The 17760-nt window shown below is 44.2% G+C and overlaps 1 protein-coding gene across 1 annotated transcript in view; it reads left to right on the forward strand.

Moving 5' to 3' along the window:
* LOC141087894 (ankyrin repeat and KH domain-containing protein 1-like) overlaps nucleotides 1-17760 on the forward strand; it is a 292502-nt gene that overhangs the window by 193255 nt on the left and 81487 nt on the right. Inside the window, exons 15-17 of the mRNA XM_073573744.1 lie at nucleotides 2548-3255; nucleotides 10613-10752; nucleotides 10845-10956. Of these exons, the coding sequence (XP_073429845.1) occupies nucleotides 2548-3255; nucleotides 10613-10752; nucleotides 10845-10956 (960 nt within the window). The remainder of the gene's footprint in view (nucleotides 1-2547; nucleotides 3256-10612; nucleotides 10753-10844; nucleotides 10957-17760) is intronic.

Genomic DNA, 17760 nt, shown 5'->3' on the forward strand with positions numbered 1-17760 from the left:
TGCTGCACAGCTCTCTGAAGCTGCTTTATGCACGATCAATTAAACATCCGTACAAAGGCCCTTTCTTGCAGTTATTCTTTATTTTAACGATCAATTCCAAACTACACATGATTCTGTCATGTAAATATGTTAGAAAATGGGCCGGTGGAATTAATTCAGTTAAATGAGATGTAGGAGGCTTAATTTTTGCCATATTTTGCTGAGGCTACATGCAGGTCTAGGTGTCCGCACCTCTTGTGACCATAAAGCAAATGCAGGTGCATCTCACAAAATTAGAATATCCTCAAAAAGTTAATTTATTTCAGTTCAATACAAAAAGTGAAACTACTATATTATATAGTCTTTACAGAGTGATCTATTTCAAGTGTTTAGATGATTATCACTTACAGCCAATGAAAACCCAGAAGTCATTATCTCAGTAAATTAGAATACTTTATAACACCAGCTTGAAAAATGGCTTTAAAATCCAAATTGTTGGCCTACTGAAATGTATGTTCAGTAAATGCACTCAATATTTTGTCGGGGCTCCTTTGGCATCAATTACTGCATCAATGCGGCATGGCATGGAGGCGATCAGCCTGTGGCTCTGCTGAGGTGTTATGGAAGCCCAGGTTGCTTTGATAGCAGCCTTCAGCACATCTTCATTGTTGGGTCTGGTGTCTCCCATCTTCCTCTTTACAATACCCCATAGATTCTCTAAGGGATTAAGGTCAGCGCAGCCGTCTACCAGGAAGTTTTAGAGCACTTCATGCTTACCTTTGCTGACAAGCTTTTTGGAGATGGAAATTTCATTCTCCAGCAGGAATTGGCACCTGTCCACACTGCCAAAAGTACCAATACCTGGATTAAAAGCAACAGTATCACGGTGCTTGATTGGCCAGCAAACTCGCCTAACCTTAACCCCATAGAGAATCTATGGGGTATTCTCAAGAGGAAGATGAGACACCAGACGCAACAATGCAGAGGAGCTGAAGGCTGCTATCAAAGCAACCTGGGCTTCCATAACACCTCAGCAGTGCTACAGGCCGATTGCCTCCATGCCTCACTGCAGTGATGCTGTAATTGATGCCAATGCAGCCCTGACCAAGTACTGAGTGCATTTACTGAATATACATTTCAGTAGGCCAACATTTCTGATTTTAAAATCATTTTTTTAAAGCTGGTGTTAAAAGGTATTCTAATTTACTGAGATAATGACATGTGAGTTTTCATTGGCTGTATGCCATAATCATCAACATTAACAGATATAAACACTTGAAATAGATCACTCTGTTTGTAATGACTCAATATGAGATTCACTTTTTGTATTGAAGAACTGAAATAAGGTAACTTTGATATTCTAATTTTGTGAGATGCACCTGTAATAAAAAAAAAATTAGAAATGCCTGAATTGCTGTCTTTTGGTCTTCACTCTAATGGAAACAAATGCAATTAAAAGTAATCAAAACCTTGTATTTACCCCACAAAAGTCAGCGTGCTCTGCAAACACACATGCTCACACATTTCGTTATTGGAAATAAAAAAAATTATCTCGCCACCATATTCTGAGGCATTTAATTTTTTTTTAATTTTATTTTCAATACAAACTTCTGATCTTTTTTCACCACCAAATTAAAAAAAAGACATTTGGTATCGCCGTGATCATAGTGACCCAAATAATCATACTTGATGTCCTATTTATCACACAATGAAGAATCATACTTACATGTCATATTCATCACACAATGAACACCATAAAATCAAAACCCCTACAATAATTGAGGAATTAAATGGGGGTCTTTGGGGGCGATTTCACCACACTTGGAAACTTCAAAGCTACAACTCATCCTGCAAAAAAACAAGCTATTAATGTATGTAGAATATATAGAAGCAAAGGGAAAAAAGAAACAAAACGTACAAACACTAAAATTGGTTGTGGTGGGTAAGGGATAAAATGGATGGCTCCTAGGCCATCAATATTAGTTTATATTACCACTCAATATAATTGTGTGAAGAGGGTGAGAACTAATCTAAAAAAGAAGCAGCTCGGCTCAAAAAGGGGTTAATATGGTTACTTTTGTCATTGGGGTATGGCCCTCTTTAGTCAGATCTTGATCGGTTAATGACCAGGAGAATGGTATTGCCTAGTTATTTGCAGATTTTACACCTGAATCCCCCACCCCCTGCTGTTGGGTCTCAATCTACATCTGTGGGACATTAGAAGTATTAAACTGTTCTCTAAGATTAGTCTGTTTATACAAGACATGTTTCCACTGCTGTCAATGGACTGTCTGAACAGGTCACTAGAATAAGGCTGCCCTGCAATATCAGACAGGTAAATCCTTATCACCACTCAGGCTTTGGCTGTGCCAAAAGCGAGTTGGAAATAACTCTTTAAATCCTATGTGATGTGAGCATAGTTCACCCTCATGTTATTTATTGTCTTGTAAATTTTGTCTTGCAGTAATGCTGGCATACAAAATAAAATGCTAGCTCTACGCTGATCAATAACATGAACATTGTAGAAAAATGCATTATCAATGTGTGCAAACTCTCATTTTTGTACAGGTATATCCAAGAAGGCTCCTTATAATCTCCACTCTTCAGACACAGAACCAAGATGTCCTCTCCAGCAATATCAACCTCCGGATTGCACAGTGGAGGAAACTGAAGGAAAGCTAAATGAACTTGGTCAGCGAATTAGTGCTATAGAAAGAGCACAACTAAAATCATTGGAACTGATTCAGGGCGAACCTTTAAATAAAGATAAAATTGAGGAATTAAAAAAGAACAGAGAAGAACAGGTTCAAAAGAAAAAGAAAATCCTGAAAGAACTTCAAAAAGTGGAAAGGCAATTACAGATGAAAACGCAGCATCAAGTTGGCAAAGAGAACTTGGAAGATGCTCCTGACCCAGAAACTGTTGTTTTCCCCCCTTGTTCTCTACCTAGCAGTTCTACATTAATAGTCGAAGAGGTAATTTTTCCCGATGAGAAATGTCAAGACTTGGATCAATTAAGTGCAGTTTGCAACACGGTACTTTTGCAGTCGTGTGAAGGAGAGAGGGTTTTGCCACCTATGGACATGGCGCCAAAATTATCGAATGACTTGGGTCTTTCAGGAATAGGTTCTAGTGAACCGATCATATCTTGCAGTAATGTCGCCCTGGAACAGACGCCTGACAGTAGTAATATCATGTCAGCTCAAGTTGCCGAAAATTTAATGATCGCTTCGCCTGCCCAAATGCTAAATGATACTCTTGATGACATTATGGCAGGTAAGAACTGGCAAAAATTAACCAGTCTATATGAAATGCTTAAGTGGTAGAAGTGGTATTGCATGTCACATTTGTCTGGTGTGAAAAACAAACTGAAAGGCGAAAATCTGCATGTAACAAGTGTAGATTTTCTGGCATCTGCACTTTTGTGGTAGTGGGTGACAGCATATGATTTGTAAAAATAAGTGTTTGCACTTACGACCAAGTTTATCCATATGGGAGATTGTATATAAGAGAAATGAAAGCTATATATCTCTACCTTCGTAACTGTTTTTTACTTTTTTGTTCCAATGAATGTATATTGATTTATAATGTCAGTTTCCTTTTAGGTCTACAGACCAATGTGTGTCTTGTACAGACTTGGTGGAGTCTGATTCTGTAACCCATCTGACCTCTACTTCTCAAATTCATTCTGTAGTTTAGCAAAAAGTAGGAGACAGATTGGAGGGCGACTGCAAGATCAGACTACACATGGTTAGCGTGTTGTCTTTTACTATGGAGACTCATACCTGTGATTATGACTGGAAGTCTGTAACATTACTTGTTTTCTGGAATTGTAAAAAAAATTACAGCACTGCGATTCATAGGATCTTGGAGATTGGAATACCGCTTTAAAGGGAATCTGTCACCCCTTTTTTGAGGTATCATATAATGATATCATTCAATTGTGTGTCACATAAGGATTCTCTTAGTACTTTTGCTTCCCCCTGGATCCCGCACCTTTCATGCATTAATACCTTTTTTATATCGTTCAGATGTATGTAAACTGCTGCTGTCCGGTCCACTGGGCGGGGCTTATTCACCTGCTCCCCCCTCCCTGTCTTGCTCTATGCATTTCTTCTTGTGTAGAGCAAGACGGGGGGGGGGGGAAAGCAGTTGAATAAGCCTCGCCCAGCGGACCGGACCGTGGCAGTTTACATACATCTGAACCAATATAAAAACGGTATTTATGCATGAAAGGTGTGGGGTCAGGGGGAAGCAAAAGTACTAAGAGACTTCCGGTTCCGGCGCTGTGATGTGAGGACGCAGGAGACAGAGCTCCGCGCTCCCCTCAGCTACAAAGACCGACAAAGATCACCCCAAGGCTGCGGGAGACAGCGGGAAGTGAGGGAAAAGTAGTAGGAGACGCCGGTATATGGAGCGGTACCTTCTCCGGAGCGGCGGCAAGCATTTAAAGCCAGGAGCTGCTGGGGAAGACCACGCAGCACGAGATCTCAAAATGGCGGCGGGCGCGGCAGACGCGGGATACAGCGGTCTGCAGGGAGGTGAGCAGAGCCTGATGGAGGAGGAGGGGAGAAGGCAGCATGAGCAGCCGGCAGCCCAGCAGAGCAGTCAGTTAACGGACGTGCTCATAGACTATGATCGCCTGGCAGGAGCAGTGGCAGCACACCTGGCAGACAAGGTAAAGGAGTCCCTGGAGGCCATGGTGGGGGTGGCGCTATCCCCCATTAAAGAACAGATCACACAGCAGGGAGCCAGAGTGGCAGAGCTGGAACAAAGATTATCTAATACAGAGGATGAGGTGACAATGTTAAAGGGGAAAATGAAGGAGATGGAGGAGGGTTCCCAGGCTATGAAAGACAAACTGGAAGATCTAGAAAACCGGTCCAGGAGAAGCAACTTAAGACTGGTGGGGTTACCGGAATCAATAACCATGCGGCAGCTGGATAACATTTGTGAAGCAGAGCTTCCCAAGGCGCTGGGCCTGACACACAGATGCAGAGTGGAAAGAGCGCACAGAGTGGGCCCTGTAAGAGAAAACACGGGCGCATGGGGAGCGGACGGGAAGGAGGGTAATGCAGGGGTGACTGGAACAGCCAGACCGCGCCAAGTCATAATAAAATATTTGGAATACAAGGACAAAGAAGAGTTGTTGCGAGCATTTAGAGGACGAAGGACCCCACTGTCTCTTCAAGGACATAAAATATTGATCTTTGGGGATTATTCGGCAGAGGTCACCCGGAAAAGGAAGTCCTTCAGCAAGATATGCACCACACTGTACCGCAAGGGTATAAAGTTTCAACTACTCTACCCTGCTCTTCTGAGAGTGACAAAACGAAATGGATCTTTTTTTGTGACAAAGGACTTGAGCGAGGCGGAGAGATGGATGGAGGAGATGGAGGACAGAAACCTGACAAGTGAATCTCCGGAGAGGAGGGGTGGTCGACACGGGGAGAGGGAAGGGGAGGTTCGGGAGGAGGGCTGGAACGAATGGACTGAAAGGAGAGAGGAAGGGAAGGAGCCTCACATGGAGAACCCTAAGGCACGAAGATCGCCGTCACACAAGTCGGGAAACCAGGACAGGGGAGTGCCTTGAGAGAGACTCTGGGGAGTAGGTTTGAAGACTGAACTGAGGGATTTATGAGAGGAGAGATTGACGGATAGTGGGGGTTGAAGTGGCCTCTTCTTACTGGTACCTCTCGTCTCTCCAGATGTTATTGATATTGGGGTTTTGCTTACTCTGAGGGGTAGGGGAGTACTAATATCTGGGGGGGATCGGGTTTCTTTCGCATTTATATTTTTATTTGATAAACTCCTCTGTTGGATGTTGAGGTATCCACAAAGCTGGGAAGAAGAAAGATTCTGGGTTCAGTAATGACAAATATTATGCATGGGAAAGGAGGGAGGGGGTGCTATATGTTGGCTAGACTACTGACCAAGAAGGCCTTGTTTGGGTTAGTTGGGTAATAAATGAATGAGGGATAGACTACGTATAATTCTTAATTAAATGGCTGAGGGAGAATAGCGGAGCCAGGAGCATCACAGAAAAAATGGGAGTGCAGAGACATTTGATTGTACAGGGGGGGATAGTTGAGGGGTTGTTAATTGTTAATGGATACAGGAAGGGTGGATGGGTACAGGGAATGCAACGGCATAAGCGCACTGAACGCTTGAAGGAAGCAAAACACCACACATATGAAAGACCACATGGCGACTTGACATATTTGAGGAATTGGGATAATGGTTAAAATAGTGACATGGAATGTAAAAGGATTGAAGTCACCACATAAACGTATGATGATATTGAGGCACCTCAAAAGATTGAAAGTGGATATAGCATTATTACAGGAGACTCATCTACCCCAGGGAGATTTCTTTCGTATGCAAAAACTATGGGTGGGAAAAGTAGTTGGGTCAGGCTCCACGGGACGCAAGGCAGGGGTGATGATTTTGATCAACAAAAATTTTAACCACACGATAGTGTCTCAGACCAATGACGAGGAAGGGAGGTATATCTTCATCAAGCTTTCCAGTCCACAGGGAGAATTTGGTATACATAACATATATGCCCCCAATAATGAACAAACTTCTTTTTTTAACTTCATCACTCAGGAATTGGAAAAGGATACGGAACTCAAAAGGGTGGTTGGAGGGGACTTTAATGCGGTGGTATCAAGGGGGGAAGACAAGAGATATAGTAGGGATGATGGTAGGCCGATTAGAGAGGTAAAAGGTTTAATGGCCAAGCTTTTGGAGGACACAAATTTGAAAGATAGCTGGAGATTGCATCATCCAAATGACCGGGAGTACACTCACTATTCACATCCTCATGAAGCGTGGTCCAGGATTGACTACATTTTGGTTGACCAACTTTTGATGCATAGGGTTAGAGATGTGGTTATTGAGGATATGGTGATATCGGATCATAGCCCAGTGCTTTTAGACATCACTGATACAATACAGAGGGGGACAGATTATCTGTGGAGGTTTCCGTCGTTTTTGCTTAGAGACAAGGAATTTGCCAAAACTCTGATCGAATGATGGGATGATTATAGAAGTACTAATAGTGAACATGCGGCGGATGTAATGTTGTTCTGGGAAACTGCAAAAACAGTACTGAGAGGTAGATTGATGGGACATGTAGCTAAACTTAGAAAGCATACTCATAAACAATACCAAAACGCAAGCGAGGCCCTCAGAGAGAAATACGCAGGGTACTTAGCAAAAAAGACACAAAGTGCTAAAGAGGAGTGGAAGGCAGCGAGACAGGAATTTCACTCTTGGATGGGGAAAAGAGAGGACCTGATACGATCACAACAGGAAGTTGATCTACACAAATTTGGCAATAAAGCGGGGAAATTATTGGCCAATCTGGCGAAAGGACGACGACCAATGACCTTGATAACTAATATGACTAGACCGGACGGGAGCAAATCCTCAAACCCAAAGGAGATTACAGAGATTTTGGGGAAGTACTATGCGAATTTATATAGCAGGGGGGAAGAGACGGGAGACAGGGGAAGTGATCTGTTGGGAAAAATAAAACTTTCGCAAATAAATTCGGAAGAGCTGTCTAGATTGAACGCGGAAATAACAATAGAGGAAGTACAGTCGGTAATAAGGGATTTGAATATACACAAAGCACCGGGACCTGACGGGTTCAATGGGGAATTTTATAAAGAAATGGGAGAGCAGATAGCGCCGGTTTTGACTAGAATGTACAATAAAATACTGGGAGGATGTGGAATTTCGGGACATCTCAACACTGCGTACATAAAATTGATACCCAAGGGTGATAAGAATCTAGACAATCCAGCAAACTATAGGCCAATTTCATTAATAAATCAGGATCTTAAAATCTTGGCCAAATTGATTTAATTTCACCGGCACAATCGGGGTTTGTTAAAGGGAGGGCAGCGGTGACAAATGTGCGGAGGGCCATGTTGGTAATGGATGCTATTAGACACAGGGATCTTCGAAAGGAGGAATGTCCAGCCATGGTCACGCTTGATGCTGAAAAAGCGTTCGACAGCGTGGGGTGGACATGGTTGGAGACGGTACTCGACAATATGGGGATAGAGGGAGCCTTTCGTACGTTTATAGGAGTATTATACGCGAATCCTCAGGCGAGGGTGGCAACGCCCGGGTTCCTGTCGCAGTCTTTCCCTTTGAACAAAGGGACTAGACAGGGATGTCCATTGTCACCCCTTCTGTTTAACCTTGCCATTGAGCCATTGTCTCGACTGTTAAATGAAGGAGATTGTTTCGAAGGCATTAGTGTTGGGAAGGAACGACTGCACTCAGCGCTATTTGCGGATGATATTATATTATTCATGAACAATCCTCAGAGGGACCTACCGAAAGTGATAAAACAGATAGAGGCGTTTGGGAGCTTGTCAGGTTTTAAATTGAACAGAACAAAGTGTGAAATACTATTTCTCTGTGGGCAAAGGATGCCACTAATGGTAGCACATGGAACAAGGGGGGAAATATGTGGGATACCAATAGCAAAGTCACATCTTAAATATCTAGGAATACAGATGGGATGTACGTCAGCATCGATGTATGACTTAAACTACAAACCTTTGATACAGAAAATAGAACGGGAATTGAAGTTGTGGGAAGGGCTACCGTTATCTCTGCTAGGTAGAAATCATCTCTTGAAAATGATGTGCTTTCCAAAGTTACTCTACCCAATGCAGACCATCCCCATGTTGTTGAAACATACAGACATAAATAGATTGAATAAAGCATTTTCGACATTCCTATGGAGGGGGAAAAGACCGAGAATTAAAACGGAAAAATTGATGCAATCTTTGGAACAAGGAGGCATTAAACTGCCAAATATTAGAGGGTATAATTTGGCATGCCTGATGAGACATGCCATAGACTGGTTGAGGAAGACAAATGGGCATTCTGACATACGTTTGGAGAGTGAGTTTTGTAAACCCTGGGATTTAGGGGCACTATTACACACGTCATTGGCCAACATACCAAGGAACATTAAACACTCACTGGTATGTAGAGATACGGTGATGGCCTGGAAGGCAGTGAGGAAAAAATTCAATTTGTCTTGGAGAATATCCAAGCATCTTGATATATGGAGGTTCCCAGATTTCCCAGCGGGGAGAGACAACAAATTATTTTCAGAATGGAAGAACAAGGGGATAAAAAGGGTGACAGATCTAATACATGAGGTGGAGAATAGATGGCTGACATACCAGGAAATCGTGACAAAATATGGGCTATCCACATTTCAAATCATCCAATACAAACAGATAGAAAAGGGGCTAATGTCACAACTGAGGGATGTTAGAATGGAACAGGTGACGAATGACTTGGACAGAATTATTATGAAAGACCGACATGAGAATTCTATCTCAGCATTATATAAAGCTTTGAGGGAGGTTTTGATTCCAATCTGCCCAGAACAAGTCTGGAGAGCATGGGCAAGACAACTGGGTGACTCTGAAGCAGGGGAGAAGATATTACAGGGGTGGATGAAGATGAGGAAGGAGGTGATTAATGAAGGTTGGAGGGACACTCAATATAGACTGATGCATAGAGCAATTTATGGTTTTAACATCCCAAATACACAACAGATAAACAGAGTGACTCAGTGCCCCAAATGTAAATTGCCAAAAACAGACCTGTTCCATGGGATCTGGCAATGCCCAGAGAGCCAGAAATTCTGGAAAGGATTGCAATTATTTATGCAAAAAGTGGGGAGTGTGGAAATTGAAATGGATCCATTGCTGTGGATCTTTCATTATAGGAACAAGGGACAGGTAGTAAGAGGAGGAGAGGAACAGAGGCCCAAATTACCAAAATTGTTTCATGGGGTGGCTATGATAGGTAAGAGGGCTCTACTGTCCAAATGGCTTGAGGGAAGTGTGCCGTCGATGGAAGAGGTGATGGGACAGATTAAATCTTTACTCAGAATCGAACAGCTGGAGGCGGAAAGGAACAAGGAGGGTCTGACGGGTAAATTCTTTAAAAAATGGAGGCTTTTCATAGTAAGACAATGTGATGAAGAGGAAATAAGGAGAATAGTAAGGCCCTTTAAATATACTGAATGGTACCTACTGGAAGACATCCAAAACAATTTGGGGAATCTGAAGTTTGCTAATGAAGGCGAGGTGTAAGGTCCTGGTAGGGACAGGAGTTAAAAAGGATAAATGTGTGGTGATATTTTACAGAGGTGATGCTTGCAATCTGTGTTTTACAAGTGGTCTAGACATAACATGTGTGCGAAGTTGCTAGGGGAGACCATTGAAAATGTAAGAGGAAGAGGGTTTGTTTAAGGGAGGGTAGGAAGGGAGGATGATAGATAAACAGTTATTGTCTGTTTATTGGAAAAATGACTTGTCATGTGAAATGAAGCAATGTCTATGAAAATTTGAAATAAAATTTGTGTTTAAAAAAAAAAAAAGTACTAAGAGAATCCTTATGTGACACACAATTGAATGATATCTCAAAAAAGGGGTGACAGATTCCCTTTAAGTCCTAAAGAGGGTGAAGGAATGCTTTGCTTGGCAATCAGTAGCTGTGCCATTGGGACTCATAAGATTAGGGTTTTCAGGTTTGTCTGCATTTATCTGTACATACCAATCTATTTTCTTTTTTCCCCATTTAGGTGTATCCGACAAAATATTTTCTGTGTCCGGTAGTGACCCATCTACAACAGTTTCTTCTTCTGTACTCCAGTCAGCTACAGCAAATGGAGATCAAGATGCTTTGCTACCAGCCTTTACATCAGTGGATATAGATGCACACGTAAGTTGCAAAGCAAATTTTGTATACTTATGTAGATTGGATTAAAATGTGACAGCTCCCCCCCCCCCCTTTTTTTTTTTTCCTCTCTACAGACTGAAAGCAATCATGATACTGCATTAACACTCGGCTGTGCTGGAGGCCATGAGGAGCTTGTATCTGTCCTAATAACTCGTTGTGCTAATATTGAACACCGAGACAAAAAAGGTGCGTGCATTAAATCATTTACCAAAGCTGGGCTACACTGAGGCTTGCTCACATGCAGAGGTGAATAAGTTCAAGCAATTGCAGTAATACTGAGGGATTGCCAACAAACCTCTTATTCGCCCTTCATGGGGATGTGGTTTGTGATACGAGTGACGCTGGAGTCTGCAAGATTAAATACCAATCAGTGTATTTATTTTGATTGCTTCTGTAGCTAAGGGTATTTTTAAAGATAACCTGTTGGCAAAAAAAAATGCTGTTTTCCTGTAGCTTTAGTGCAAATCGGCAGGTAAATACAGCTTAAAATAAATGTGGCTTTCTCGTTCAATGTTCAGTTACAGGGAGAAAATTAAGTTAGTCCTTGCAGCCCCAAGCATTTATCTGTGAAATGGTGTAGCTGGCAATGCTCCTGCTGTATTTAATTTGTGATTACACGTTTTTTCCTTAATGCACTAGAAAGCAGCAGCAAGTCACAGGAAAAAAATCTGAAATGTCCTCTCATGGTGTTGGCAATGTTGCGAAAGTAGAGGTGTTAGTAATGAGACACTGCTCTACTTTATTGCCCTTTCCACACTAGATGTTGACAGGGACATCAGTGAGGAGGGCAGATTGGTGTCATCACATGTCTCACACACAGGCCTGACTTGCTTTCTAGGCGTGTTTTATTTTTTCCCCTGTTTGATCAATCATAATCGAAAGCCTTCAGTGTCATGCAAGGGAAGAAGTCAGCGACACCAAAGATGAATAACTAATAACGTCCCCTTGGGTAAATGGTAAATTAGAATGCAAACTTTACAAGCTAATGTCTTCATAAAGTAGACGAAAACTTTTAAAAAAAAATTGTATTCAGCTTGGCAGCCGTCATCCCATAATATGTCCAGTTTAACATGCTAAGGCTAGTTTCACACTAGCGCTTTTGAGCGCAGCGACGGCCTGCGCACGGCCGCCGCTAAGCCCCACCCCCTGCCGCGCCTCCGCCGGTAACTCCGCCTACCGGCGCATGACGCTGCATGCGTCCTGCGTCCCCTATCTTTATCACTGGGGCGCAGGCCGTGCGCAGTATGCGTTTGGCGGCGCATGCGCCTTTTTGACAGTGCGCCGAGCGCAACCAAACTGCAGCAGCTTGCGTTTGGCGCAGGTCGGTGCACCGTCAAAAGGACGCATGCGCCGCCAAACGCATACTGCGAAAAAGGGGGTGGAAAAAACCACTAATATGACGCCCCCTGACGAAGGACGAGCATCCGAAACGTGCATCGGGGCAGACTCGCGGACCCCCCAGGACTCTCTCACCCACCGGCACACTTTGGTAAGATGCCACTATTATCGACCCCTAGTGTCATGCTGCCCTTTTTGGGTTAACATGGTTATATACACTCACTGGCCACTTTATTAGGTACACCATGCTAGTAAGGGGTTGGACCCCCTTTTGCCTTCAGAACTGCCTCAATTCTTCGTGGCAGAGATTCAACAAGGTGCTGGAAGCATTCCTCAGAGATTTTGGACCATATTGACATGATGGCATCACACAGTTGGCGCAGATTTGTCGGCTGCACATCCCTGATGCGAATCTCCCGTTCCACCACATCCCAAAGATGCTCTATTGGATTGAGATCTGGTGACTGAGGAGGCCATTTGAGTACAGTGAACTCATTGTCATGTTCAAGAAACCAATCTGAGATGATTCGAGCTTTATGACATGGCGCATTATCCTGCTGAAAGTAGCCATCAGATGTTGGGTACATTGTGGTCATAAAGGGATGGACATGGTCAGCAACAATACTCAGGTAGGCTGTGGCGTTGCAACGATGCTCAATTGGTACCAAGGGGCCCAAAGAGTGCCAAGAAAAAATTCCCCACACCATGACACCACCACCACCAGCCTGAACCGTTGATACAAGGCAGGATGGATCCATGCTTTCATGTTGTTTACGCCAAATTCTGACCCTACCATCCGAATGTCGCAGCAGAAATCGAGACTCATCAGACCAGGCAACGTTTTTCCAATCTTCTACTGTCCAATTTCGATGAGCTTGTGCAAATTGTAGCCTCAGTTTCCTGTTCTTAGCTGAGAGGAGTGGTACCCAGTGTGGTCTTCTGCTGCTGTAGCCCATCTGCCTCAAAGTTCGACGCACTGTGCGTTCAGAGATGCTCTTCTGCCTACCTTGGTTGTAACGGGTGGCAATTTGAGTCACTGTTGCCTTTCTATCAGCTCGAACCAGTCTGCCCATTCTCCTCTGACCTCTGGCATCAACAAGGCATTTCCGGCCACAGAACTGCCGCTCACTGGATTTTTTTTCTTTTTCGGACCATTCTCTGTAAACCCTAGAGATGGTTGTGCGTGAAAATCCCAGTAGATCAGCAGTTTCTGAAATTCTCAGACCAGCCCTTCTGGCACCAACAATCATGCCACGTTCAAAGGCACTCAAATCACCTTTCTTCCCCATACTGATGCTCGGTTTGAACTGCAGGAGATTGTCTTGACCATGTCTACATGCCTAAATGCACTGAGTTGCCGCCATGTGATTGGCTGATTAGAAATTAAGTCTTAACACACAGTTGGACAGGTGTACCTAATAAAGTGGCCAGTGAGTGTACATTGCAATAGCGACATTGTGAGGTAACATAACTAGGACTGGTATATTTGCCAGAGTTATATTATGTCGATCTCGGTATGATGGAGATGACGGTGGCACTTATATTCTTGTTATAATCTCCCTTGGATGGCAGTTATTTGATCTTTATGGGGTAGTGATTTATTGGCTCACTGGGATGTTATGATATGCCTTTAGGGTTGATTTGATCAGCGATTGATGCGATTTACAATAAGTATTGGGAATTTAGGTGCCTATAAATGTATTGTATATGTACATATCTATATTTCATCTGACTTGTAATACAAGTTTATGAGTTCCTGGGTGGGGTCTGCCACGTTTTCCATGCCACGTGGTTATTCTATGTGTATTATCACACTGTTTTTGTCTTGTTCTGCATACCTGTCAAATAAAGAGATTCTATTTTTATATTGGATCTGTGGTCGTATATTAGTGTTTTTTTCCACCCCCTTTTTCATAGTGTTTTTACGATGGATCTATATTGAGGTCTTTTTCAACAAACGGTGACATACAGGTTGAACACATAGTATGCCTTTAATGGGCTATTTCAGCCTGTTTGTGTTTGAGTATTTCTTTTGACAAACGCATACTGCGCACGGCCTGTGCCCCCAGTGATAAAGATAGGGGACGCAGGACGCATGCAGCGTCATGCGCCGATAGGCGGAGCTACCGGCGGAGGCACGGCAGGGGCGGGGCTTAGCGGCGGCCGTCGCTGCGCTCAAAAGCGCTAGTGTGAAACTAGCCTAAAACTGCCGAAAGGTACACATTAAAAGATGTAACAAATAATCATAATTGACATTTTTTTCTTTTTATGGTCTTGCTGAAAATGCATGTATGCATGTATTTCTACAGAACCTAGTGGCCAAGGTGTAGTATACTGGCCAAGTAATTGGCACCTGCTCGTCTTGCATCCAATGTCTTAGACTTGTGAAGTTTTATGGATTTGATGGTGTACATATTGCTTTTTTCTTGAAAGGCTGGGTGAGCCAGTTACCAAGCTTGTTTCAGTAACCCTGTGGCTTGGTTGGAGGGCAGGAGAAGCTTCCGGATTGCTATATGATTGGCCAAAGGTAATACAATGAGGAAGGTCGTTAGCTGACCAACATTACTTGGCCAATAGGTTGTGTAGACACACATGTACAGTTGTGCTGAAATGTTTACATATGCTGGCAGAATTTTTACTTTCTTGGCTTTTTTTCAGTGAATATTAATGATAACACCAAAACGTTTTCTCCACTCATGGTTAGTGGTTGGGTGAAGCCATTTATTTTCTTTCTACTGCATTTTCTCTTTTTAAATCATAATGACAACCCAAAACATCCAAATATTTTCTGCAAGACCATGATAAACAAAAAGCCCGATGTAAAGATGTTTCTCCAGAATTATGGCATACCTTGTAAATGTTGCACAATTTTTTCACAACTGTTCACAAGACTTTGTGACTTATAGCATTTTCACTTTTCCCGTCTCCCATGACTGCACACATGAGAGAGGGGATCCGCCCAGTCACGACAGGAACCCTACTGAAGATAAAAGGGGTGGTACCTCTCCCTCGCTTCAGTTGGGTTTCCTGTCCTGACAGGGACCCGTGTACTGAAGATCATGTGCCAGCGTGGAAGAACAGGCAGGGTCCTGGGTGCCGTGCGTCGGGAGAGGGAAGCGCCGTCCGTGGGTCCCCCGGGGGCTCAGCGTCCAAGCTGGCGCAGAAGCAGCACGGCCTGGGGTCCTGGGGCTCTGCCATGGGTCGCGCCACTCTGACGTCACACGCAGGGCACGCTGGGAAGGGGCATGCCCGCGTGACTTCGGGAGGCGGCGCCAGGATCCAAGATGGCGGCGCCCATAGGGAAAAACGCCGGCCGGCAAGATAAGATCCCGGCGGCATGGCAGGGGGGGGGGGAGGGGCTGTGGGGGTAACCGGAGGAGACAGAGAGTGCAGTGGATCTCCCTTACATAAGGGGGATGACCACAGAAGACGCACTCATGCCAAAGGCTTCATGATGGAAGTGGGGCAAGATGAGCAGCAGCAGCGACAGCAGCAAGAGGTCTCGCCAGATGCCTGGCCGGGCCGCCAGCATACCAGGAGCAGCCGCTCGAGTGGTGGGAGCGGCAGTCGTAAACGCGACCGGCATGACTCTGAGACGTCCAGAAGAAACGTCACGAGTGCATCTGAGGAGCCTCCGAGATCGGTACCCCTGATTGACAGCGGTGGTGAGTGATCTACGTGAATGTCACCCTTATAGTAACGGGGTTCCTTTTTTCTCTGTTTGATCACTAGAGGTCAAGGAAGGCCAGCAGCAAAACCAAAAATAGAGAATGCGCCCTATCCAAACACCAGCTGGCAGATCAGTGGCAGAAAGACCTCTGCGCTGACGGTATAAATAAAACTATACAGGAGGAAACCCCTGATTTGGTAACCAGCCTTAAGGCGTTAATACAGCATGAGGTGAAAGGTTCCCTAAAGGCAGCCCTTAAAAAGGATAATAGAGGTCATAGAAGGGATTCTGATTCAGAGGCCTCGCCAGGGCAGAACGGGCGGGAAAGATCCTTGTCCTTGTCCTCCTCCACCTCCTCTTCCTCTACTCAGTCCTCAGAATCCTCCTCGGACAGCGATATAGGCGGCCGTCCATGTTTCCCAACAGAGGATGTGGAAAAGCTGGTCAAAGCTATTAGGGCTTCAGTGGGCCTTAAGGAGGAAAAGACTCCTAAATCATTGGAGGATATGATGTTTGGAGGATTGGAGAAAGGAAAAAAAACGCACCTTCCCTGTAAATGATAAAATAAAGGCCCTAATTGACATGGAATGGAAAAAACCTGAGAGGTCAAGGGGCTTGCCTTCTACATCAAAAAGAAGGTACCCTTTTGAACAAAAGGATTCTGAGACCTGGGAAAAAGTCCCAAAAATTGATGGGGCCGTAGCCAAATCCTCTAAAAAGATATCTCTACCATTAGAGGACTCGGGCATGTTGAAAGACCCGCTTGATAAAAAAGCAGATGGTTTCCTAAAACATATCTGGGAAGCTTCGTCAGGTGGATTAAAGCCAGCGATAGCTGGTACCTGTACTGCTCGTGCCCTCATCGTCTGGCTACAACAAATAGGAGACCAGATCAGGGATAGAGTTCCTAGGGACGAAATTCTGTTTAATCTGACACTGGTACACGGAGCAGCGGCTTTCCTAGCGGATTCCTCTGCAGATTCCGCAAGATTGACAGAGCAGCAAGCCTGTCAAATGCAGCAAGACGAGCCCCGTGGCTTAAAGGGTGTCCCGGAGATTTACCATCAAAACATAGGTTATGTTCCATTCCATGCGATGGCCAATTCCTCTTCAGAAAAAAACTAGAAAAAATTTTGGAACATGCGGGGGATAGGAAGAAAAGCTTTCCCCGATTTCCGGAAGAACCTAAAAAGCAGCCCTTTCGGAGGAGGAGATTTAACAGGGCTCGTCCCCCGGGGAGATAGAAAAAGCTGGGACTTTAAAAAAAGAAGAGGATCGGGCTATATGTTTAAAGGGCCCTCCAGTTCCTCCAAAAAATCTCACATCGGGCCGGAGGTAGGGGGAAGGCTTTCTCTCTTCCTTTCCGTCTGGGCAAATATCTCCCCCAGTACATGGGTCCTAAACATAATAAAGGACGGTTTAAAAATAAAATTCATCCGTCCGCCCAGGCATACCTTCATAATGACACCCAGAAGGAAAGCCCAAGAGCAACAGCTGGCCCTGGAGATGGAAGTCTTGGGACTAGTGAAAAAACAAGTCCTACAGGAAGTCCCAGTGTAAGAAGAAGGAAGGGGGTTCTACTCCCCCCTCTTCTTAATACAAAAACCAGACGGCTCTTGGAGAACCATTGTCAACCTGAGGAGACTCAATCAGTGGGTAAACAATTGCTCCTTCAAAATGGAGTCAATCAACACGGCCACAAAGATCCTGTTCCAGCATTGCCTCATGGCAGTGATAGACTTAAAAGATGCCTACTATCACATCCCAATTCATCGGGAGTATCAAAAATATTTGAGAGTAGCGCACTATGTCCAGGGGCAGGTGAAACACTACCAATACGCAGCCCTTCCGTTTGGCCTGTCTACAGCCCCCAGAGTATTCACCAATGTGATGGCCGAAGTAATGTCTTTTCTTCGTTCCAGGGACATAGTGATCGTCCCATACCTAGACGACTTTCTTGTAATTGGGAGGTCGGAGTCCCA

The sequence above is a fragment of the Dendrobates tinctorius genome, unplaced genomic scaffold, assembly GCF_039654945.1.
Source record: "Dendrobates tinctorius isolate UK_male_01 unplaced genomic scaffold, ASM3965494v1 ptg000036l, whole genome shotgun sequence".
NCBI lineage: Eukaryota > Metazoa > Chordata > Amphibia > Anura > Dendrobatidae > Dendrobates > Dendrobates tinctorius.